This window comes from Protopterus annectens, chromosome 14.part0, assembly GCF_019279795.1.
Source record: "Protopterus annectens isolate FY-2018-M chromosome 14.part0, PAN1.0, whole genome shotgun sequence".
Lineage (NCBI taxonomy): Eukaryota > Metazoa > Chordata > Ceratodontiformes > Protopteridae > Protopterus > Protopterus annectens.
In genome coordinates this window covers 1036159016-1036185644 of record NC_056748.1, presented here as the reverse complement: position 1 = coordinate 1036185644, position 26629 = coordinate 1036159016, and the positions used below count along the sequence as shown (strand labels likewise).

The 26629-nt window shown below is 38.4% G+C and overlaps 1 protein-coding gene across 1 annotated transcript in view; it reads right to left on the bottom strand.

Moving 5' to 3' along the window:
- LOC122789410 (tumor necrosis factor ligand superfamily member 10-like) overlaps positions 1-26629 on the bottom strand; it is a 290170-nt gene that overhangs the window by 8397 nt on the left and 255144 nt on the right. The window contains exon 4 of the mRNA XM_044056839.1: positions 17040-17120. Coding sequence (XP_043912774.1) covers positions 17040-17120 — 81 coding nt within the window. The remainder of the gene's footprint in view (positions 1-17039; positions 17121-26629) is intronic.

Below are 26629 nucleotides of genomic sequence, written 5' to 3'. Positions count from 1 at the left end.
AACTAAACATTATTAATATGTGAATATTAAAAATACTGTTAGTAACGTGTATATCAAAATTAACATTAGTGAAGCAAAATAAACATTAATAAAGTAAAATAAAACATAAAATAAACCATTAGACAGTTATATATCAAAACAGTACCCATGGTCTGCTTTTAACTCTGTTCATCATCTTATCTACAAACTATAATACCTATCCTATTTAACCAACACGGAGGCGATAAAAATATCATCAAATAATTATGTGCATGTTGTTGATAGTGGTGCATGGTAAAAGTTGTATAAAATGAAATGAACATCCCTCACTGTAGATCGTGCACCCCAGAACGCCTCTGCTGAAAGACAATTGTCATCCTAGATGGAATGCTAACTGAAATCTAAAAATAATAATAACTGAGGTATAAAATAATAACCAGGAGGTGAGGAAAAAAGACATGTCACTCATTTTGTTAAAAAAAATAATACTTGAATTATCAGGTCCACGCTCCCATCTATCCAGGACTTGCACTCTGCTCGGTGCCTCAGCAGAAAGTACAGTTTTGTACCTACCATAAATGTAGATATTCGAGTGTATACACTGCTGCAGTCATTACACTTGGATTATCCTGCCGTCAGGCGGTTCCCCAGTCAGCCTGAGTTCCAAAGTCTTGGTCCGGCGTCGGTTGCTGTCGCCTCCTCCCTGACGTCAGTGCAACAGGGGTATATAAGATGCAGCCGACACCATTTTCTTCAGTTTTTCTTGCCCCAGATGTCAGGTGCCTCTAAATAGGTAGGCAATTCCAATTGCTAATAAAACATACATAAGAAAAGCAAAAAACAACTTACAACTACCAGCAAATATTCCCCATAGGTAGTAAGGGTAGAAGACATAGGTACGTACCAGCCAGTAAGAGGGGAAGGAGGGAGGGTAACCTGGACTGCAGCAGTGTATACACTCGAACATCTACATTTATGGTAGGTACAAAACTGTACTATGTTCATCGTGTTACACTGCTTCAGTCATTACACTTGTGTAGAATCCCAAAGCTGAGGAAGGGTGGCTAGTTCTATAAGGCATTAGGGGTGGCTATAAGGCCTTGAAGCACTGCAGTGGTGATGCCAGCTCTGGATTTAGAGTACAGAGGCAGATGGTAATGCTTGGTGAAGGTATGTACAGAACTCCAAGTTGCTGCTTCCAAAATATCCTTGGTAGGTACTCCCCTGAGGTAGGCAGTTGAAGTGGCTGTTGCCCTGGTGGAGTGAGATCTAATGCTGCTAGGTACAGGTTTTCCATGGTATGTGTAGCAGAAACGTATACAATGTCCTATCCATTTTGAAATAGTCTGTTTTGAAATGGCTTTCCCCTGTGTTCCTGCAGCATATGCTACCAGTAATTGCTCAGACTTTCTGAAAGCTTTGGTTTTGTCCAAGTAGAAGCGTAACTGCCTGTGAATGTCCAAAGAGTGCAGTAGTCTCTCCCCTTTATTCTGTGATTTAGGATACAAAGTTGGCAAGTGAATAGTTTGGTTTAGAACCACACTGGATACCACCTTTGGCATAAAAGTAGGGTTAGTTCTTCAAGACACCCTGTCCTGGTAGAAAATGAGGAAAGGTTCCACTGCCATTAGTGCCTGTAATTCTGAAACTCTTCGTGCTGATGTTATTGCCAGGAGCAGAGCAGTTTTCCAAGAGATATATTTTAATTCTGCTGTGTTAGCTGGCTCAAAAGGAGGTAAAGTTAGCTTCTCCAAAACAAAGCTGAGGTCCCAAGATGGAGTAGGTGCTCTACGGGGCGGTCTTATGTTTTTAGCCCCTCCCGCTGAGGTACTGTTTTAACAGAGGATTAGAGAAAATTGGTGGATCCATGTTGTTATGAGCAGAGATGGCAGAGGCGTGGATCTTGATGGATGAGAAGGAGAGTCCTTTGTCCAGCATCTCAGTTAAGTATTGTAGTATCTGAGGAATGTTTGGGACAAGAGGGTCAAGGTTGTGAGCTTGGTTCCAGGCACAGAATCTCTTCCATTTATCCAAATAGGCTTTCCTGGTACTAGGCCTTTTGGCCTCCAGAATGACATCCATGACAGCTTTGGAGAGAGGCATTGCTTGCTTGACTAAGGAATCTTCCATGCAGCTAGGTTTAAGGTCTTTAGCTGGCTGTGTAGTATTTGTTCATTGTGCCGAGTCAGCAGATGTGGGATTTGAGGCAAAATCCAGGGTGGTTATTGTGCTAAGCTCCTTAAGATTGGGTACCAGTGCTGGCGTATACAGTCTGGTGCAATCAGGATCATCTGTGGCTCTTCCTGCCTGGCTTTTATGAGTACTTTTGGCAGGAGAGGTAGTGGTGGGAAAGCGTATACTTGTAGGTTCTCCCAGCTGAATGAGAGGGCATCCACTTTCCATGCTTGTGGATGGTAACTCCTTGTGCAGAATTTTTGTAGTTGGCGGTTTATTGGTGATGCAAACAGATCTATGTCCGGTCTCCACCATTTCTGTGTTATCATTCTGAATATTTGTGGATTCAACTCCCATTCGTGGGGATCCATGATGTTTCTGCTTAAGTCATCTGCCAGTGTGTTTTTCTCTCCTGGCAGGAATTGTGCTTGCAGATGAACTTGAAGGTTTATAGCTGTGTTCCACAAGGTCATAGCTTGTCTGCATAGGGGGCTGGAGTGAGTGCCCCCTTGCTTGTTTATGCACCACATAACTGTGGTGTTGTCTGTCTTTAATAGTAGTTGTCCTGGATGCAGCAGGTCCTTGAAAGCTATAAGGGCATTTTGTACAGCTAGCATCTCTTTTTGACTGATGTGAAGATGCCTTTGTTCTGCGGGCCACGTGCCCTGAATACATTTGCCTGCCATGTGTGCTCCCCAGGTGTAATCCAATGCATCTGTTGTCAGTGTTTGCCTAGCTGTCGGTTGTGTAAAAGGCTGTCCCTTGTTGAGGTGACAAGCTTGAGCCCACCATTGAAACTCCTGTTGAAGGCAAGGGATTAGTGGTATAACTGTTTCCAAACTTTGACAGTGTTGAGACCATACATTCTTTAGGTACCATTGTAGTTTCCTCATATGCAGTTTGGCATATGGAATTAGTAGTATGCAGGATGCCATGTAACCCAAGGCCTGCAGAATTTTTCTTGCAGGGAGTTGGATCTTTGTTGCCATCAATTGAAAGTATTGAGTCAGTTGTCCTTGTTTGTCTGGCATGAGATAAGCCATCTGGGCCGTTGTGTTCAAGCTGGCACCCAGGAATATAATCTCTTGTGAGGGCACTAGTTTTGATTTCTTTTCGTTTACTGTGTACCCCAGGCAACTTAATAACTTTTTTACAAACGCCAGATGCTTTAGAAGAATGTCCTTGCTCTCTGCTTGAATCAAGCAGTCGTCCAGGTACGGATAAATTTGAACTCCTTTCTGTCTGCAAAATGCAATTACTGGTGCCAGGCACTTTGTGAAGACCCTGGGCGCAGTAGATAAGCCAAAGGGCAGTGCAGAGAATTGGTAGTACATTGAACCAGCTATGAATCTGAGGTATCTTCTGCAGTTTTGCCTGATAGGGACATGCAGGTATGCCTCTTTGAGGTCCAAAGTCACGAGCCAAGCTTTCTTGCCCAGCATGGGAAGAAGCTGCTTTAATGTCAACATTTTGAATTTTGGAACATCCAGGTAAGTGTTTAGAGATGAAAGATCCAGAATGGGCCTCCAGGCTTTGTCCTTTCTGGGTACCAGAAAGAGTCTTGAGTAAAATCCTTGTCCTTGCTCCTGTGATGGTACCTTTTGAACAGCTCTCATATCCATGAGTGCTGTAATTTGTTTTTGAGCCTCTGCCCATTGATTTGGTGGCAGATATGGCATTCCTTTTAACCTTGGCAGAGTGTGAAAGTGGATCCTGTAACCTTGAAATACAATGTTGAGAACCCATTTGTCTTCGGTGATCATTTGCCAGTTGTGGTAGAAGAGTGCCAGTTTTCCTCCCAAGGGGGCTGCCAAGAAGGATTTGTTTGGCAGCTGTAGTGAGAAGTCATTGGAGCTGCTTTTTATATGGTTGGGGCCTGTCTTCCCCTTCTTTCTGGCCTGATGCAACCCATTGTCGAGGCCTGTAAGGACCTTGTGTTTGACCTCTACCTCTTGGACGTCTGTATCTTACCCTTTGAGGTCTGTCTGTAATTGGAAAGGACCAATTCTTAGTTGGCCAGTTTCTGCTAAATCTAGGAGGCTGAACCTGTAAGAAATCCTTCACCGTTTGCATAGATTTTGCCTTATCCTCCATTTTCTTTAATCCCTCTTCTGCCTTAACTCCAAATAACACATCCTGCTGCAAAGGTGAATCCAATAATTTTGCTTTAACATGATCTGGTAACGTATGTTCTTTTAACCGAGTATGTCTTCTAATGACAGAGCCTGTAACTGCTGCCCTGCAGGAGGCCTCTAGAGAATCAAAACCACATTGCAAAGTATGTTTTCCCACTTGTTCAGCTGCATGCAATAAATCCTGCACTTCTTTAAAATTAGGAGGATCTGATTCTGGAAGCATTTTTTGTTTTAACTGAGACAGTAAAAATTGCTGATATTTTAGCATAACTGGCAATTTAAGGCTCTCATTGCTAAAGTTGCAGACGTATATACTTTCTTTCCCCATCTGTCTAATGCTCTGGAATCTCTGTCAGAGGGAACTGGATTCTTGGCTGATGAGGCCTTAACTCCTTTGGGTCCCTGAGAAATAGTTTCAGGGTCAGCAACAGGCTTTTATACAGAAATTTATGTGAGTCAGGGACTCTGTAGTATCTGTCAGGTTTAACAGGGGTTGGAGGTAAGGAATCAGGATTTAAGCTGGATTTAGTATACACATCATCCACAATATCTAACACTGGCGGAATAGCAAGGGGTCTGTGTTGAGGTAATAAAAGGAAGTCTCTGAGCCTTTTCTTGGATTCTGAGTAATCCTGACCTTCCCAGTGGAAATGCTCCCTCATGGTATGTAGGATTTCCCCAAAGGAGTAGTCCTCAGGCAGTGAGGCTGATAGAATAGATTCCTCAGCATCAGAATCCTCATAAGGGGGTAAAGAGTATCCTAGGTCTGAGGATGAATCAGAAGAGATGGACACCTGGTTGGATGAGTCATAGTCTGCATCCTGTCTAGGCCTTTTATCAGGAGGGGGATGGGACCCCCTGATCAGAGTGATTAGGTCTTTGGCCATTTTGAGCATTTGTTTCTTAGGCATGGAGGCCTGTCCTGGAGAATGCTGTATTTGTTTCTTTGATTTTAAAGGAGGCTTAGACTTAGCTGAGGGTTTAATGCTTAACTGAGTAGGTCTGAAGACACCCTCTGCAGCTGTGGGTTGCTCAGCTACTCTGGATCCCTCTGAAAGGTTAGTCTTGGTAGGCTGAAGAACTAGTGCATCCGAAGGCCCAGCCAGCTTCACATGGGAGTCAGAGGCGGCTAGCGGTTCTACAGAAGCGGTTGTCAGAGGCTGCGAAGGCGCCTCGCTGAAAACCGGAGAACCAGCGACTGTCCTAGAAGAGGCTTCATCGTCAGTTTAGGGTCTCGGATGCCTATCCTTGTCTTTGCGCTTTTTGTATATTCCCATCGTTGGAAGTTCCAACGGTATGGTATAATTGAATTTTCTACCAAAATAATGTCGGGCAATGTCAAACCGACATTTAATAGTGTGCTTGTTAAACCTAGCACAAAACCGACAACCAGTGACGTTGTGGTCAGGGCCTAGGCATGGGATACAATAGGAATGGAAATCCTTATGAGGTATTTGCTTCCCACAAGAAGTACAGTTATTAACTTTTACTGACATCGGTCTGAGGCAAGAAAAAGTTTCCCCAACGGGGTACTTAGCTTTGTAGAAGACTTCGGTTCTGGATTCGGAATGAAAATCTCAGGAGACGGCCGACCGGCACTTGCGAACTGCTTTTGCTTCGGGCACCACGCGGCGAGAAAGACTGGAGAAAATGGCGTCGGCTGCATGTTATATACCCCTGTCGCACTGACATCAGGGAGGAGGCGACAGCAACCGACGCCGGACCAAGACTTTGGAACTCAGGCCGACTGGGGAACCGCCTGAAGGCAGGATAACCCAAGTGTAATGACTGCAGCAGTGTAACACGATGAACATCCATGAGAATAGTCAAAGACTGCACTCACCCTGCCCATGGTCTGTTCTCATGTTTATCTTCTGGCAGGAGATACAGTAGCTTATGCTGCAAAATCACCAGATTTAGTAGAAGCTTTTTACCACAAGCTATCAGACTTCTGCACTCCAGTAATAACATACACCATGCTAGTCATGGAGGCCTGGAGTTACAACGCTGAAGTAATTCACAGACATATGCAATTAACTCTATGAAAGTACATGCTTATACCGTATGTGCAATATTAACCATGCCAAGTTCACATTCTGTGCAGTATGCCAAGTTAGCATTCTGTGGTATTTTAAATCTGTCTGATTTTGATCTGTGCAGTATAGTAACTGTGCAATATTTTGGGTACTGACAAAGACATGTAAGTGGAATAGTCTTGGTGCATGTCATTGTAGTTGTTACTGTACAGCATAAATGTCTTACTGTTATTATTGTTGGATTAGCTTTAGTATGTGTTATTGTTGTATTAATATCAGTATATGTTGTATGCATATTGAGTTCGAAGTAACGCAATTTCATTCAGTTGTACTGTTGTGCAGTCTGAATGATGATATAGTTCACATTGACTTTGACCTTGAAAGAATATAATATAAGTGAGAAACTTAAAGATACTTGTAAATGGCTGGTTAAGCCAAGAGGTACATATGAAAAGAAGTGTAAGACAGGGATGCCCAGTGAATTGTATACACTTTACATTAGTAATGAATGTAATAGCATGTAAAGTTACAAAATGAAGGAGGTGGGGCATATGACACCTGTAAGAATTCCAGTTCTGTTAATATATGCAGATGGCATAATAATTGCAAAAATCTAAATTTGGATAACATAAATAATAATTTTCACAAGTGTGTGTCTAGAGGTGGTTTTAAATAAAGTGAAAAGTAAAGGTTTAGGTGATGTTGTAAAGACGGGGGTAAATACTTTACAATGAATGAAATTTCTGCATTAGGCGTGCAATTTTTTAATAAAGGTGTAGGTAGAATTCAATGGGAAAAATAATTGAACATATAAAGTATCATTCGGAAAAAGGCTTATTTGATAAATTCAGAACTGATGGGGAAAATGGCATACTTAGCAAGTATATTTATGTTGCCAACAGCGCTTGAAAAAGAATTATTGCAGATATTTTTTTTTTCATTTACATGGGATTCTAGAATAAACCCAGTCAAAGAAGAGTTTTGTATGTAAATAAAGAGGAAGGAAATTTAGGGTTAATTAACTCAGTGAGTTTGCTGCTTCACTAAATTTGTACAAAGTGTTAAAATGGATAAATGAAAAGGATGACAGATAAGTAGTAAAACTGTATAAGTACAATTATGATAAATTTTGGGGACAGGGCATGGTAAAAAAAGAGTAAAAGAGAAAAAGAGTGTATAAATGAAGAAATAAAATGTAACCAAGAAAAAATATATATTTTTGTGGAAACTAAAAATTGATGATACGGAAAAAGAAAGAAAAGTATACTATAAGAATGTGATGATAAAACATTACTATGTAAAATCATGGGAAAAACTAACAGATTAAAAAAAAATAAAGCTATAAAATTAAGCAAATGGTGTAATCAGACAGTAGAATGTCAAGATTTTCTGTGGAGACTGGTAATAGATAAATAAAATAAATACATGGATAATAAAACCTCCTTAGATGACCACGGAAAACAGCATAAACAATTTATTGAATAAAAACAAATATAGTAAAACAAGATGGATTGGCTAGGACTATTGCTTTCGGGCTCTCGCCATTCATCAGATCCTACATTCACAAAATTAAAAACAGTTTAAATAGTCCCAACAACCAGTAGAAGTCATAGGATAGGTCTACACCCCTTAAGGGTGAGAAGATTTTATCATTCATTGTTTTTTGTTCTACTACCTCAGACCTTTGGTATTCCTGAGTTTATTCTTCATAAATAAAATAAATAAAGGAAATATGCCGTATAAAAAGAAAAGTAATAGAATGCGTTTATATTGTCCAGAAGAAAAAAAACCTACTGAGCATGTGTTTTTGAAATGTAAAAGCATGAAAATGTTGTGGGGAATACTATGTAAAGAATATTTTTTTCAAAGATATAAAAGAAGTGGATAAAATAAAATGGATATAGTTAAAAATGGATATTATAAAAATAGAACTTAAAAGTATTTTAAAAGAATAGAAAAAAGTTTTATGTCATATGGGTTATATGGAATGAAAGAATAAATGAAATTATGTTTAATGGTAAATTAATTTTAGCAAAAATATTAAATACATCAGATGGTTGTTATGGAAAAAGGAGTTGGTCTAATAGGGATGAAAATTTAATATGATAGTAACGAAAATTATGAATATGTATAAATATATTTGTAAATATGTATGCATGTTGGAAATAAGAGTTTTTTGTATGTAAATGAAGGAGCCCTACTCCTTTCTGTACTTGCTGTGGGAACGTTTTCATCCACCTGAGCCACCAGCAACTCAGCCAGATGGACCTTGGTTTAATGTCTTATCTGAAAGCTGGCAATAAGGAATGTAGTTTCCCCCTAATACTGCACTATGGTCTCACTACTGGGAATTAATCCATTCACATGGGGCGGAAATAAAAGCGAAGGTGAGTGTTCTACCTGTTGTTCCACTTAGACATAAATATAATGAGGGATACCTTAATGAATGACTATTGATGCAGTTTTGAATGTAAAGTCCTTTTAGATGCGCAACTGTGCATCTAAGAATGACTAAATAATACCTTGGCAAGATGAAAGACATCCTTAGTAGCAATATGATTAAAGCAGGCAAGTATTAGGACTACACAGAAGGCAACAAATCTCAGGCTGCATATTACTTCCCCTCTGTGCCATAATGTGTTCTGCCATACTTCATACTGGATAAAAGAAAATTGCTTGTTGCTGTCTTTAGGAATTTTTACTATATTTTTTCACCAAAGTAGAGTGTGTATTTGGTTTTTCCTTAGTCATTGCTATTAGTGGTCTGATTACCATCCCTTTCTCTTATTTTTTGTTTAATGTCCACTGTCTTCTCCATTTTTCTTTTTGTGTCTAACCTGACTTTTTGGCATGTTGCTGCTTGTACAAAAAACTCTAAATAATTAAACCGTTTCATCCACCACAGATTATATCTAACCCCTTTTCTTGCCAATTTGTGGACATTTGCCCATTTCAGTCAAGATGGGCAAGTTCAAAAAAAATGTTCCAGCAGGAAGGAAAATTCCTCTCAGGCACCATCACAAGTTTTAATGACAAAAAATAGATAAACAGGTTGACCACAGCTGAAAAATCCAAATATATGTTCACTTTCAGCAGAATATTCTTTAATAAAAAACAAGAGTAAGCGCTTTCACGATCTAAAACAGCTGATCGCTTCTTCAGACTCATTAAAGACAGTTAAAGCATTGTTTTTTAAACCAAATATATCCAATCAAATGATACTTTTCTATGACATCATCTAATTAGTTAACTAATTCAAATACAACAAATATACAAGTAACTACTTTAAACCTTATTAAAAACAATTTGAATATCCTATAATACACATAACATATATAAAAAATTAACACATAAAACAATATTAAACTATTTAGTGTTTTAATGGTCTAGATTTTAAAAAAGGTTTCAGAGAGACCACATTATTTAATCCAGGGGGCTTGTCTGCTTGAAGTAATATAATCCATTTCTGTTCTGCTTCTTCTACCCTGTTCTTTATATCCCCCCCCTCTATTATTATTACTTATTGTTTCTATAACCATAAAGTTAAAAATGTATCTTGTATTCTGTTCTTCTACATGTTTTGCTAAACCATTTGTGTCTCTTTTGTTGGTTATATCTCTGAGATGTTCAAGAATATTTTCTTTCAAGCATCTATTGGTCTTGCCTATATAAAAAGCGTGACATATAGTGCAAAAACCAAGGTAAACTAAATTCTGTGTTCTACAGTCAGCATAGAAATTAATATCAATAGTGAATTCTAGACTGGGATGTTTATATGTGGATTTATTATACAGGTACTTACATGCCATACAATTCCTATAAGGAAAGGTCCCTAACCTTTGTGATTGCTTTAGTTGTTTATTAGATGTTGATTTATAGCAAAGTTGCCTTTTTAAAGATTTTTATTTTTAAAACAAAAGCTAGGTCTGTCTTCTAATACATTCTGTAGCTCAGAATCTGAAAGTAATATGTTCCATTTTTTTTCAATGATATTACAAAACCTTCTAATGTCACTAGAGTAAGTTATAGGAAATCTGACTTTCATATTGGTCGTGTCTTGTATATTTCTGTCTCCCTCTATAGTGTCTGAAAAGAAAGGTTTACATCTGCCATCTCTATTTTCTACTGTAAATTGAATACTATTATCTATATCTATTTTGTTATAGCCTCTGGCTATGAATTCCTCCTTTAATATTTTTACTCTGTCATTAAGGCCTTTGTTCGTATTATACAGCCGACTTACTCTCATAAACTGTCCTTTTACAACATTCCTATGTACAAATGTAGGATGCATGCTCGATTTATGTAAAATATTGTTTCTCCATGTGGGTTTCCTGTACATCCCTGTAGTTATTTCATTTAAATATGTCTTTCTTACTAAGACATCCAAAAATTCTATAGAATCCTTAGAGTATTGACTTGTAAATCTAAGAAACTCAGTAGTATTATGTAGATATTCTATCATCCCTTGCAATTCCTCAGTTGTACCTCCCTACAATAGCCAGAGGCTATAACAAAATAGATATAGATAATAGTATTCAATTTACAGTAGAAAATAGAGATGGCAGATGTAAACCTTTCTTTTCAGACACTATAGAGGGAGACAGAAATATACAAGACATGACCAATATGAAAGTCAGATTTCCTATAACTTACTCTAGTGACATTAGAAGGTTTTGTAATATCATTGAAAAAAAATGGAACATATTACTTTCAGATTCTGAGCTACAGAATGTATTAGAAGACAGACCTAGCTTTTGTTTTAAAAATAAAAAATCTTTAAAAAGGCAACTTTGCTATAAATCAACATCTAATAAACAACTAAAGCAATCACAAAGGTTAGGGACCTTTCCTTATAGGAATTGTATGGCATGTAAGTACCTATATAATAAATCCACATATAAACATCCCAGTCTAGAATTCACTATTGATATTAATTTCTATGCTGACTGTAGAACACAGAATTTAGTTTACCTTGGTTTTTGCACTATATGTCATGCTTTTTATATAGGCAAGACCAATAGATGCTTGAAAGAACGTATTCTTGAACATCTCAGAGGTATAACCAACAAAAGAGACACAAATGCTTTAGCAAAACATGTAGAACAGAATACAAGACACATTTTTAACTTTATGGTTATAGAAACAATAAGTAATAATAATAGAGGGGGGGGATACAAAGAACAGGGTAGAAGAAGCAGAACAGAAATGGATTATATTACTTCAAGCAGACAAGCCCCCTGGATTAAATAATGCTGTCTCTCTCAAACCTTTTTTAAAATCTAGACCATTAAAACACTAAATAGTTTAATATTGTTTTATGGTTTTATGTGTTAATTTTTTATATATGTTATGTGTATTATAGGATATTCAAATTGTTTTTAATAAGGTTTAAGGTAGTTACTTGTATATTTGTTGTATTTGAATTAATTAACTAATTAAATGATGTCATAGAAAAGTATCATTTGATTGGATATATTTGGTTTAAAAACCAATGCTTTAACTGTCTTTAATGAGTCTGAAGAAGCAATCAGCTGTTTTAGATCGTGAAAGCGCTTACTCTTGTTTTTTATTAAAGAATATTCTGCTGAAAGTAAACATATTTGGATTTTTCAGCCGTGGTCAACCTGTTTCTCTATTTTTTTGTCATTGTCACTTTGAGGTGTAAACCGGGTGTTAATCCAGTCTTCTAAACTTTTTTCTGTCACCATCACAAGTTTTGCCAGTTATGCTGTGGTAAAAAGCATAATACACAAAAGTGTCACATCTGCCATTTTTTTACCATTACTACCTTAAAAAAGTAACCAGAATAAACTTTACTTGTTTGAGAAAACTCTGTCAAGTCAATAAGAGGAGAGACCTTCCAGTTCTTTGGCCATAAGGCCACTGATGGTAGTGGTTACCCATACAATTAAAAAATATACATATATACAATTACCAAATATCTTGACCTTCCTTCTCTCTCTCTTTCAACCTCTCTTGCATGAGAAATGTTTCACCATTAACATACATTTTCCTTTTCTCTGACACATATCTGACAACAGAGTTTTTATAAATAAATAAAAAAAGGTCCCTATTATATGAACGAACCTTTAAAATCTCGAATGGCTTAAAAGTCAAAAATGCCATTCTTCAAAATAGGTATTGTGGAGGGCTGTGCCCCCCCATATCCCCCGCTAATTATATATAGCAACTCTGAGATTGCACTACAGTGAGGAAAGGGCAAATTTTCCTTTCTTCAATGTACCGCGATCTCACAATAGCGATTTCGAAGAATGACATTTTCGAACTGTCAGCCATTCGAGATTTCAATTTTTTGTCGATCTACTAGGGACCCCAAAAAAAGGTTGTGTCAAAATCCCACTCAGTGGGGTACACCAAGCTCCTCTGCAAAACAGTCTTACTAAGTTTTTTTTTTTTTTTTTTTTTTAAGATTCAATGGATGCATGTTTGGAGAAAATACCTCAAGCAGTATTTGTGTGGGGAATTGAACTTCAGGCTTTTATACTGATCTTTGTTTAAGCTTTCGCCATCTCCCAAAAGTGTTTGCTGAGTTCCAAAAGAACCATGAGAATAGCCTATCACTTGTAATGGAGATGTGTACATTTGCAGTATTTACCAATACACTGTGAGGCAGACATGGTATAATACGTATAGATGATGGGAAAACATAATATACAGCTATTCCAAGCATTTCCCATTACAGTTGCATAAGCCATGTAGGTTAATAACAACTGAGTCCCATTGTCAGCTAATGTTCTGGAGCAACACATAAAGCTCTGTATGTTATATGGCTGCTGTATAGCAAGTGTGATTTTTAGATGCTGTGAGTCCTGACACTGAACATTTAAATGCAGTTATAGGGGGAAAAAAAAGCATTCTCTTTTCAAGTGACCCTAGACTGACTAGCAGCTTGGGTGCTTGAATGTATAGGCGGGGAGACTAACTTTGTCAAAAATTGTTATTATTTGTATTGCATTCCATGTGAAGCCTTAACCATCTAGATTGTTCATCACACTGGTGCCATGTTGCTGAGGGATGGAGCCCTGACTGTGACCCAGCCTGCCAAGGTTCAATCAGTGGCCTCAACAATGGAGAAACCAGGAAGGGAAAAGGAGTGAAGAGGTGTGGGTCTTTTGGCCCCTCCCTCTGGGAAGGGGGTTGCATATGCTTGGGGAGTATATGGGTTTAGTTTAATTTCTCCAGTGGAGACCAGGGAAATTACCTGCTGTATTTCAAGGTTGGCAGTTGGGGTTGCTTGCTGGTATGTGCCCCTTGCAGATGCAAAGAACTACCTGGCAGTATCAACCCATTTCATGTTGTACGTTTCCCTGTGGACCTCATTATGTATGTGGATGTAGTGCAAAATAAGAAAAAAATGCAAACTATCCCTGATGACTGCCTAAATCATGGCTCCTCTTAGCCACCTCTCACCCTCAGTGATAAGGGAATGATGGATTATTTCGCTGAGGGGGGCTGAGCAAGGACAAAAATACAAAAAACAAAAAAAAAATAAGATCGTTCCTCAGATTGGCAATGATCAATGCCATGTATAACTTGTCCCAATGTTTGCTTCCTCCAAATAAATAATAACACCTTTATTGAATTATCACTGAAGACATAGGCAAACATGCATTTATATGCAAGAAAACAAACAATTTTAAATGTTCTCAGCTACAAACATTATACATCAAATACATTATTTTATTATCATCAATCCAACATTGCATAAATTGCTCAATTAATGCTTTAAATTAAACCTCCAAAACAAGTAACTCCACTTCCAAGCCCATAGGGCAACACATCACACAGCCAAACATTCTAGTTATTGAGGATTCCATTGTAAGACATACTGATGTCCCCGTTACCAGGTTAAGCAAGGAGAAGATCACAGTGACCTGTCTGTCTGAAGCCAGGATCCACCAGATCATGCATGCACTTAGGTCTTTAAATCACAAGTCACATTATCACATGGTCATAGTCCATTTGGGAGTAAATGACCCACGATGTACCTCACTGGACTATATGAAGAGAAACATGATGGATGTGTCCCAAGCGGGTATGAACTGAGCCTTGAGTAGCATCCTACCTTCACAAGTGATGATGCCACAATACCAGCAAAAAATGATTGACTCTAACAATTGGCTTAGTTTCTGGTGTCACAACAAGTGGATCCAATATCTGCCAATATCTGTCAGCCTGGAGAGACATGATCAACAAACCACAGTGCTTTGCCAAGCATGGTTTGCACTTGTCACCACTTGGCTTCCAGACACTGGAAAAAACTTTATTTATCTCCATAGTGGCTTTTTTAGGTTGTGCCAAGTTGTTAAACCCTCCAACATAACAAAAATCACTCACAACTATCTAAAGTTACTGCTGCTCAATGCTAGCAGTACAAATAAAATCTACACTCCCTGGAAGCACTCCTCACCCTGGTGAGCATAGCCATATGTGCAGTTACAAAAAACATTGTTCGGAACCATAAAAAGTACCCCGGCTATCAAAGGCTACGATGCCTTTCATACATTTCGATTCCCCTCAGATCAGGATAAAACAAAAGGAAGAGATGTCTCAGTATTTACAATGGACAAGTACACGTCTAGACTGATCCTACAACATGAGTCACTTGAACTGCTCCATGCCCATCTAACCATAGGTGTGACCCTCTATCATATAGTTGCTAGCTACAGATTCCCTAACATGAGTCTGGAAAATCATACCTCCTACCTAAACCTACTGGATTCTCTTAACATTCAAACTAATACTATACTTATGGGTGAGTTCAACTACCCCTCCATAAACTGGGAGACTTACATGACCCATAATTCACTTGCTCATAGGTTTTTGGTCTTACTCAATGCAAACACCCTGGAGCAACTAGTTAGCTCCCTATCTAGAGGTGCAAATATCCTAGATGTAGTACTCACAAACATGGGGGGATGCTGCTCTTTCCTGTGCATTAACTCATCTCTGATAAGCTCTGGGCACAAAATTATCTCCTTTAGTATTAAAAATTAACCTAGAACCCCCGTCAAACTCAAAACCTGTTAAGAACTTTGCTAAGCCATTAACAATAAGAAGCCTATTATTAGCGGTATCCCACAGGACTCAGTGTTGGGACCCCTTCTGTTTGGTATATACTTCTCTGAAGTGAAGACCAATGTTGAAGGCCTCTGGCTCACCAAGTTCTCTGATGACTGGAAGCTGGAAGCAATCAGTGAATCCCCAAATGGTGTTGACATAGTACAAACAGGCCTAAAAATTACAAATGACTGGTGCAAAAAAAAATGGTCTGAGACTAAGTGCTAAAAAATGAGTAATCATACCATTTGGTAACTCAGATAAATCTGCAAATGATAATATTGATAGCAAACCCCTAAAAGTAGACCTAGTGGTGACAGACCTAGGAACACAGGTAGTAACCTAAACTTTGACCACCAGGTAGCTACAATAGTGAGGAAATCATTCTGTGTGGCTCAACTTATAAGTAAAGGTATGGCATCAAGATCAAAGGAAGTCATAGTGCCATTGTACTCAGCCATTATCAGGCCCATAATCTAGTACAATGCTCCCTTCTGCATGTACCTAACCAGGCACATATACCAATTGGAGTGGCCACAGAGATTTCTCACTAAATAAATACACGTCTTATGCAGACCGACTAAAGGCCCTATTCCTTTGCTCCATCTCATACCATTTATTGAGAGGGAACTTACGCCTGACCTACAAGGCATTCTCTGATCCAGCCCTGATGAAACTGTTACATATTTGCAAGAAAAATTATACAAGGGTTATGTGTTCCATGGACCTGAACCTTATTTGTGACTCTAACAGAACTTGCTGGTAAGACAGATTCGTATCCCAAAGTCTACTTCAGCTCTGGAATAAACTTTCCATCTTCGTAAAACAAAGTCATTTCCTCACTCTCTTCAGAAAGAGGTTCGATAGATGGATGCGGGACCGTAAATTCACTCTTGGGGTACTGCCCATGTCCCTAATGGACAGAGGCAGTCTGTAAAATGACTCGGGGCTCCAACATCCAAAGATCCACTACCCTGATACTACCCCATCCCATATCTGGGGAATTAAGATATAATATTGTCATATCCTGGGTAATATTGGCATGACTTTAAAGGCTGTTTTGCCATTAGCCTAGTAATCACCTATGAACCTACGAATCACCTATGAGCCTCTTCTTCCCTCAGCTTCCATTTCTTTTATGTAATTTGCACTTACCTGTTTCTAAACATCCCACTTCCAGCTCTTTTAACTCTGTTACAATATTCAATACTTCAAATACAGTCGGTTTAGAGTTTGATTTCCATTTTCTAATAATTGCTTTTTTGGCAGCCATCATAATTAAACTTAATAAGGCCTTACTGTGTCTAGGCAATTCAGATCCTGTGTCCCAGCTCAAAACAAATCCTTAGTTATACTCATTTGCTCACCTAACTTTTCTGACATTGTGCTCTGTAGAGAATTTATTGTCTGTCACCTCTAGCATTTACCATCTATCTGAGGAAAAATTCTTTAGAGGATGTTTAGGGTATAAAAATACCTATGCAAACACTTCCAAGCAAAAGCCCTAAATCTTCTAGACTTTTTTGCATATTTGGGAGCCATACATATGTCCTCCCATTGTTTCCTTTTGAATTGAATGCCAGTAAACAATGATTCACTTCTGTAAACAAATGAGTGAGTATCCTCTTACCAGTTTTTAAAACTTGTCTATTGTTCTTTCCTGTTAACTGGATGCTGGGGATGTAGGCATTGCTGAAAGAGATGTTTTTGGCTGTAACATAAAAGATAATTGCTGGTCATTTAAGTAATTTTATTACTTTCAGAAAAAAGAAACTCCATTAATTGTTTCAATCACTAAGTAATCACACTGCACATAGTAATACTGCTGCTGAGGGAAAAAAAAAACAATTAAAACAGGTTAGTCAAGCCTGACATATGAGGTGCAGATGAGGTTCTCCCTGTGTTAGGCAGAATGTTTTAAGTGGTGGTAGCCTAGCTTAGAAGTTTAACTTTCCCTCAGCTGAGATTATCTTGATAACAAATTATAAGAGGGGGTTGATATTGCAACCTCTTGCACGGGATGAGGATTTTTGTGTTTTTGACATCACTTGTCTTTGTGGAACTGTACTATGTTCAGCTTCATTTTTGTGAATAATCACAGATCTCGCAACATCTGGCATTTCAGATGAATGGATTACAATCAAAAAGACATTTCAGACATAAATCCTTATAGTGTGTTTCAGAGGAATAGTAACTTTGCTCATGGTGCATCTGCAAATGTGTTTTTTTTTCATGTAATGTTGTACAATCAATGCCTGTCATGTGCTTTTAATACCAATGTTTCTTGGGACAGAGATACTGGTGGTGCTTTTAAAACATCCTCATCTCAGAACCTGCAGTCCAAAGGGTGCCGTATTTAAAGATCAGCTCAGCAGAACATAGTAGCAGTGATTAGCACACAGCCCAGAAAAGTATCCCATCTCAGCAGGGAGATTATATGACTACACGGAGCTATTAATCCTTCAGTAATACATGCAATAAAGTTGAAGAAGCAGTATGTTGCATTTGGAACTGCAACATCAAAAATAATGTTGGCTACTGAATTGCGGAATGCCGGAGTTTAACTTACTGAGCTATTGTTTGTATCTATATTCTAGATGCCATGTCAAAGCATACAGACAGTTCCATCATCTGATTTGCATTGTTACCCCTTCTGGACAAAGATCCAGTGACAGAAGCACTAATAGTATTTGGATTCGCAGAGGAGTTCCCAGTGGAAATGGGTGTGCATTAGGGTTCTGAATCCATTGTATACACTGCACACTGAAAAGACTGATGAGTCTAGTTTTGGATAATAATTTTATATTTTTCGAAGGGGAATACTATAAACAAGTCAGGGGATTAGCCATGGGTGCTTCATGTGGTCCTACATTTGCTAATGTGGTGTTACTAGAATGGGAAAATTTACATATCTTTAACTGCCCTTTTAAGCATAATGTTCACCTTTACCGTAGGCATTTGGATGACATATTTATTTTATGGAGAGGGCCCATGCACAACATTAATTACTTTTTGGATTATGTAAATCAAACTTCACCTTTTTTGAAATTTACAAATCACTGTAGTCCTGAGGGCACCAGCTTTTTGGACACTTATTAAACACACCGAAACTGCTTTTAAATCTAATATTTATAAGAGACACACCTTTAGTAATTCATATATGGAATATTACAGTTGCCATTCTCAAAAACAGAAAAAAAAGTATAATTAAGGGACAGATGTTAAGAGCAGCCAGGATGACCACCTCATATGAGGATGTCCTCACTGAGATGGACCTTATAGGTAACTTGTTTTGGGAAAGGGGTTTTCCTGTATCGCTTGTCCAGGAAGTTAAGGAATTGGTTATTTCCAAATGGGGGTACCAGTACCAGTAGAAACCTCTCTTGGGTAGTGACTTGGTTAAACAGAAGGAAGCAACGGATAATTGTAAATTTGAGAAGGCTGTCATTTTACAATACGGTATGCATCTCGGTGAAGTGAAAGAAATTTTTAAAAGGAAATGGAACATCCTAAGGGTAAATTCAGACATTTTTGGGGTTCTGGGTCCCAATCCATCGTTTGTTTAGAAAACTGGTTTTAATTTTAAGGCTAGGTTTGAGGGATCTACTCATGTGAAATTACATAATACAGGTAAGTCTGTGATGACTAGAAAGTGTGGAGCCTGTAAACAATGCCCCTATATATTGGAGGTTGAGTTTTAGTTCTAGATAATATAATTAAAAGTAAGGTTTATTTTAAAGGTGCGAATTGTTTGACTAAAAGGGTTGTCTATTTGGCCAAGTGCCGTGACTGTTCAGCATTCTATGTCAGCAAGACTGATAGGGCTTTAAGATGTATTTATGAACATTTATATAGCATTAATAAAAATTGTGAAAATAATGCATTAAGTAAACATCTGCCATCTAGCCCTACATGTACTGGATTCCATTTTGCTATATTGGACCAGGTCGACATCAACCCAAGGGGAGGTGATGAGAAAATATTGTTGGAAGAAAAAGAGACAAAGTTGCAGTTAAGATTGAATGCCTCTAAGGCACCCGGAATAAATGATTACACCTCACTGTTGCCAATTTTAAAACATGTCTGTTTTAAACAACTAGGGTGTATCAGTTTAATTTTTAAGGAGGCTTTAATACTGCACAATTGAATATTTAAGTACTTTTATTACATGATATTTCAGTATTGTTGAATGTTATAGTGTGCGTTTTAGAACTTATAGGTATTAATACACACTTTTTATAGTACTGAATTACTACTTACTACTTAGGATATTAAATAGAATTATTTATATATGGAAATATCCCATTGTGCTTTAACAATAAAGTCCATTTATTTTATTTTATTAATTATTTGATTGTTTAATGGTTTGACTGTCCTCTGTGATTATAAAAACTGATATGGGTAGTTTGGATATTGTTCTAATAAAGTTCACTACTAGTGGATGAAAGCACTCAATAAAATCACATATTTTATTATTGGGGAGTCTGTTTTTATTGGCAGACATATTTATTTATTTGGATTGGTTTTACTGCTTTTGGTCCACAGTTTTGGTGTTGCTGTCATTGATAAATGTAATAAATAGTAGGGGTCTTAATATAGATCCCTGTGGAATACCAACTGTAATTGGTTGGGGCTTGGAGTAAGCATTCTGCTAGCCTATACATTGCAAGCATTCTACAAGGCAGTCTTTGAACCAAGATCAGGTGTCAGTGTTCAGCTCAGATTTCATTGAACTAACTAGCAATATTCCATGTGAGACAGTATGAGAGCCTTTTGATAAGTTTAGAAAGAGGGAAGCAACATGTTATCCTAAGTTTATTCCTCATTCTAGTCTACTTGTGTAGTTAAAGGTAATTTGCAAAGTGAGACAGTTAGAGGAGTATATTATGTTGAAACCCCTCATTGGTAAGATCAGACCATAAACAAATTTCCCTAGACATCCATATCCCATCCCCACCCCCAGCCAAGGAAATCACTGTAAAGAATTTCTCCAAAGCCAACTTTGCACTTCTCAAGACTGAGGTGGAATCCTTCAAAGCCCCTGGGCCAGAGGATAATACAGCCCAATCCGCAGAATCCTTTACAAATGCATTCTATGAGCACCTGCAGGAATGCATGGATCGTGCTATCCCAAATAAAACCAAGACTCACTCCTCCAAAAACAGGAGACTGGTCTGGTGGACCCCGGCCTTAAATAAGCTATACAACAGAAGGAGGAAGCTACTACATGACAGAGCAAAATCCCAAAAAGGGAAGGCATCTCTGATCAGTATTAGCAAGAAACTTCGATCCCTCATAAAATCATCAAACGCCAGTTTCGAAAGAAAAATTGCCCTAGACACTAAAGATAATCACAAGACCTTCTTTAGTTATGTCAGAAACATGGGCGGAAACTCCCAGATATGCTCTGAATTGTTGCATAACGGTACAAAATATACTGAACCTACAGACATAGCCAACATCCTGGCAGACAGATTCAGTGCAAACTTCTCCCCCCCTTCCCCCCCAAAGGAGCAAACGCCTATCCCAACTGATTGTAACCTCCCTGACATCACAGATGCACAGGTGAAAGCTGCCCTCTCCAAAGCAAAAAACACAGCATCTATGGGACCGGACAGTGTCCCAGGCTGTATCTTACACGAGCTCCAAGAAGAACTGAACCCTCACATTAAGTCAGTGTTCAAACTTAGCCTTACTACAGGATATGTACCCAAAGAATGGCGTACAGCTACAGTGGTCCCACTCCACAAAGGTTGTGCCACAACAAACCCTGGAAACTATCGCCCCATAAGCCTGACTAGTCTGGTCTGTAAAGCTATGGAGCGTATTATTATGGAACTCATAAACAAAGACATTGGGAGCCTCCAGACACTGGACCCTACCCAGTTCGGCTTTGTTAAGGGCAGATCTTGCCTCTTAAACCTAGTTGATTTCTTTGAAACAGTTACTAAAGCCATAGATGAGGGCAAGGTAGTCCACACAGCCTACCTGGACCTCGCAAAAGCCTTCGACACAATACCCCACTCGGGCATCATAAATAAGCTTACCAGCTTAAATATCAACCCCTATATCACAAGATGGGTTGCAAACTGGCTCAGAGATAGAACCCACATAGTCAGAATTGCAGGTGCCATGTCTGAATCCAAACCAGTTACAAGTGGCGTCCCACAGGGCTCAGTTCTGGGACCTCTCTTGTTCGGTATATACTTCTCTGAGGTTCAGGCTAACACGGGGGGATTATGGCTGACAAAGTTCGCAGATGACTGCAAACTGGGAGCCATAATCGAATCTCCAGCTGACACAAGCATCCTCCAAAAGGGTCTCACAGAGACGGATGCTTGGTGCCAGAACCACGGCTCAAGCTAAATGCTAAAAAGTGCATAGTCATGCCCTTTGGGAAAAACAAGGTGCCCACAAATTACCACATAGGTGGTAATCCATTAATCTGGAAGAAGTAATTAGAGATTTGGGGACCAACGTAGATAGTAATCTCTCCTTTGATAATCACGTTGCCAAAGTGGTTAGAAAGACCTTCTATATAGCCCACCTTATCACGAAAGGGTTCGCATCTAGATCAAGAGAGGTCATTGTGCCCCTCTACTCGTCACTCATCAGGCCCATAATTGAATACAATGCCCCTTTTGGGATGTACCTTACCCGACACCTGCAGAAACTGGAGAGACCCCAAAAGTACCTCACCAAGAGGATCATGGGCTACAAACAGATGTCCTATGCAACTCGACTAAAGAAACTCCAGTTCTACTCAGTTGCTTACCGCCTACTCAGAGGCGATCTATGCCTAATGTACAAAGCCATGTCAAACCCAGAATTAATGGACATGCTCCACCTCAAAAAATCCAAGTCCCTTAGAGCTACACGCTCCATGGACCTAAACCTCAGCACAAAAATAAATAGGACATGCTGGAGGGACAGATTCATTTCCCAGAGGCTCCCCTCACTGTGGAATAGAATCCCAATTCATGTTAGACATAGCCCCTCGCTGACCCTCTTCAAGCGAAATTTGGACGCGTGGATGGGAAATCGCAAATTCACCCCTGGGATCTCTCCTGTGTCTCTGCTAGACAGAGGCACAGTAAACTAATCTTAAAAGGGTACCTTCTGTGACCTACTTTACAGAGGCACAGTAGGTTAATCTAATAGGGAGGCGGAAGCCAAATACACTCTGGCTAGGCTTATAAATTCCCTAGGGCAGATAGCCTAGTATCTACCTATGAGCCTATGAACCTATAAATACAGAACTGAAAAAAGAAAATCGCTTGCTCCAAGATGGACATTTAGAAATAAATTCAACAGGAACTTTAGGAGCTGATATAGTTTTAACATGTAAAACTTATGTTAACTGTTAGATAAGCTACGTAGACTGACATGTCCCCAAACAAATGTAGGCAAAATCTGAATATCTGTTAGAGTGAGTGACCATTTGTTATCTGAAGGAATGTTTGACTGTCTTTGAATGACTTATTTAAAACTTGCAAGACCTTTGAGTTAAGCTTACTTATAAGCTACATCCTGACCCTTTGTAGCTTAACCTAAGAAGATTGCAAGACAACATCATCAGAGATGTGTAGTTAGTATGTCTGTCTCTCTGTTTCTTTCTCTGAAAGTTTTGTCTTAAAGTCCCCCCCCACTAGTTTATACGGGTCTATATTAAATAAGCGAATGCTTAAAAAAGTGAATGCTTATTCATCGACCCTAGTTCAGCGAACGCTGAAAATGCCGAACACTCGGAACAGCAATTTTTTTCCCAGGGAAAAAAAAATCGCTGTTCCAAAAAAAAACAAAAAAAAAACCTTAAAACAGTATTTAACACCCCCCCTACTTAAATATACCAACTCTGAGATCACATGACAGTGGAGGGAATGGCAAACTCCCAAAACCGGCCCAGCGGTTTCTTTCCCTGAGAAAAAATTTGCTGTTCTGGGTGTTCGGGATTTTCAGCGTTCGCTGAACTAAGGTCGATGAATCAGCGTTGGCTTTTTTTAAGCGCTCGCTGATTCAATATAGACCCGTTTATACATGATTGCCTCACTGAGACAAGTATTTTGCCAATGAGCCCAATTTGTTTTACTCGTAGGACTCATGGATGACAACTGAGTTTTTTGCAAATGCCTAGGACTAATTTTTGCTAAGAAATGCTGTTTTGACTGTAAGATTAGTTATGTTATATTTTGCAGTGCTTGTTAACTCTTTGTTCCTGCATGCTCTTCAGCTCTCCTATATCTTCGTAGACCTAAGTCTGTATGGTGTTTTGCACTGGTCATTAGAATACTCCTTGCTGTATCATCTACTTTGCATTTGGTAGGAAAATTTTAAAACATTGTTCATCTTGAAATTATATAATGCCCTCCATCTTCTTTTTTTGTTGTTCTCTTCCTCTCAATTTCACATTTTCCTAATTACACATGCTGTCACTTATTTCCTCTATACCTTAAGTCTGTTTCCTCACATCTGTCCATACAGAAATGTAGCCATCTAGTCTTGTTTATATTTGATGTAAAATGGAAGTATATCAATACAGAAACTTTTGGCAAAAAATGCCCACTTATCTTGTCCAGTCCATTATTTACTTAATAAGATTTATATTTTTTAAACAAGAAACATCTGTATTTAATTATCACTTATGAATAAGCAGTCATACATTTATATAAATGTAAACAAACCATACTGACATATTTTCAGTTACAAACATTATACATTACATATAATCTTCTCTATAGTCACTGTCACTTGAACATTATTTAGTTCATTTAATTCCTGCCTTTCATTAAACTTCATTCCTCCTCCAAAACATTATTATGCATGTAATTTTCCCACAATTCCCCTTTTTTCTATGTAATTTGCTCCTACCCTTTTCTAAAGATCCCACTTCTATTTCTTTTATCTCAGTTACTATTTTCACAACTTCTAGTACAGTTGATTTTGATTTCCATTTTCTAGTAATTACTTTTTTGGTAACCACCAGAATTAAACTCAGCAAGGCTTTACTATGTCTAGACAATTCTGATTCTGTTTCACAGCTCAGAAATCATTTCCTTAGTTACACCAATTTGCTCACCCAGTATTTCTGACAGAGTAATTTGCAGGTAATATTTAAAGTCTGACAACTCATTACACTCCCAAAAAATATGATCTGATGTTGTTAATCTTCATTCATTCACGAAGGATGGGTTTCGGTTCCATCCTCGGTACCGACTCAGCCGATATCCAAGGTTGCACCAGCCAAAAACTCTTGAGCTAAGATTACCCACAATGCCTCTCTCCCTGTCTCCTCAGGGCTCGTTTGCCACGTAGACTTCAAGATGTGTCAGGCCAGCTCTCAGGCTAAGTTTTTTCAATTTGTTTGGAAAATTTTAACTTTAATGTTAAATTCTTAACCTTTTCAGCTTAGTATTTTAATGCCTTTAGTTACTTTTGCTTCTTTTTTTGTGTGTGTGAATTTCTTCCCCTCTTTTTACTGTTGGTATTTCTGCATATCATCGTTGGTTCAGGCCCCTCCCTTATACCCTTTGGTATTCTCTCTATCATCCCTGGTATTTCCCTTTCCCCCTTCTTTCTTACCCTTTGGGCATATCTTTTACCATTGTTGGTATTAAAAAGAAAAAAAAATATATATATATATATATATATATATATATAAAATCTCTATGGGTCTACGTTACTTGAGCGACATTTCACAATCTCAAACAAGCAACATAGAAACCCACTTAAGCAAAAGTGCACTACAGCGAAAGTGCACTTTTGCAAAAGCCGATTCAAAACCAACTACTTTAAACACTATTTTGTAGGGGGACAAACCACCCTGCATTCCCCATGTGGGGGGCTGTGCCCCCCACACCCCCTACTTAAATATACTAACTCTGAGACCGCACTACAGTGGAGAAAAGGATATATTTCCTTATCCCCACTGTAATGTGTTTCAGTAAATCGGCTTATGCGAAAGTGCATTGTCGATGTAGTGCACTTTCGCTTAAGTGGGTTCGATCTTCTGTTTGTCGGAAAAAAAAATGTAAATGTGTGTGTGTGTGTATATATATATATATATATATATATATATATATATATATATATATATATGATCACTACATAATCTCGAATGTTTGAAATACAGAATATCAAACTTTCGCGACTATATAGCGAAACCCCTAATTACCGAAAGACCAGAAGTGTTAATTCCAAAATCCCTGTCATCGGGAGTTTGACATTCGTGCTTCTGGTGTTGCAGTATGGTGGAAGGTCATGTAAGTATCTATGTTTAAATGTGTTGGTTAGGGTTTAGTGTGTAAGTGTGTGTTCTGCCTGTGATGTGTGTGCGCGAGGGGATTGTAGGTGTGTGGTGGTGTTTCTTGTGTTTGTGTATGTAGTGCGATCTTGGAGTTAGAATAGTTAAGTAGGGGGAGTGTTTGTGTTCTGGGGGACAGTGTGTATGTGTGTGGTGTATGTTGAGTGTAGTTTTCGGTAGTTTGAATTTTGCGGTTTTGATGTTTCGGTATTTTAGTGTTTCAGGTATTTGGTCTCGGGATTTTGGGCGTCGGTTGTTTGGGTTTTCAGGATTTAGTAGTGGTATATATATATATATATATATATATATATATATATATATATATATATATATATATATATATATATATATATATATATAAATCTTCTTCTCCCCTTCATTACTGTGAGTGCAACTGCTTTCTGCATGCTATGTACTCTTTGGACTGCTAGTTGTTAAATTTGTTGAATTTGTCAAATTTGTTAGCTGCATTTTGTGATGTCTGATAAAAAGGGTACTACAGGTTTTTAAGCAGTGTGATAAATGTGTCAGGCAAATGTCAAATTCAGACAGTCAGCTGCCATGTGTGTATTGTCTTGGAGTTGTGCACTTGAAAGTTCAACCTCCTTGTGAGATATGTAAGGGATTTAGTACCCACACTTTGGCGTAACGGAAGAATAAATTAATATTAAAAGGTTTTCTAAAAACTCCTTTCTCAGAGGCTTTATCTGAGGTGGAGGTCTCAACCCCTCCTAAAGAGTCTAAGAAGAGGAGCCATTCTCTGCCTTCCTCTCCTCAATATCATGAATCTAAAACGATCAAGGTCGAGGTTCATACGGAACTGAAACAAAAATCTGTGAAAATTACTTTGACTACTAATCCATCCTCGGTGCCATCTTTGTCTGTGGAACTGACCATATCTACAACTACTGTGGTACCAA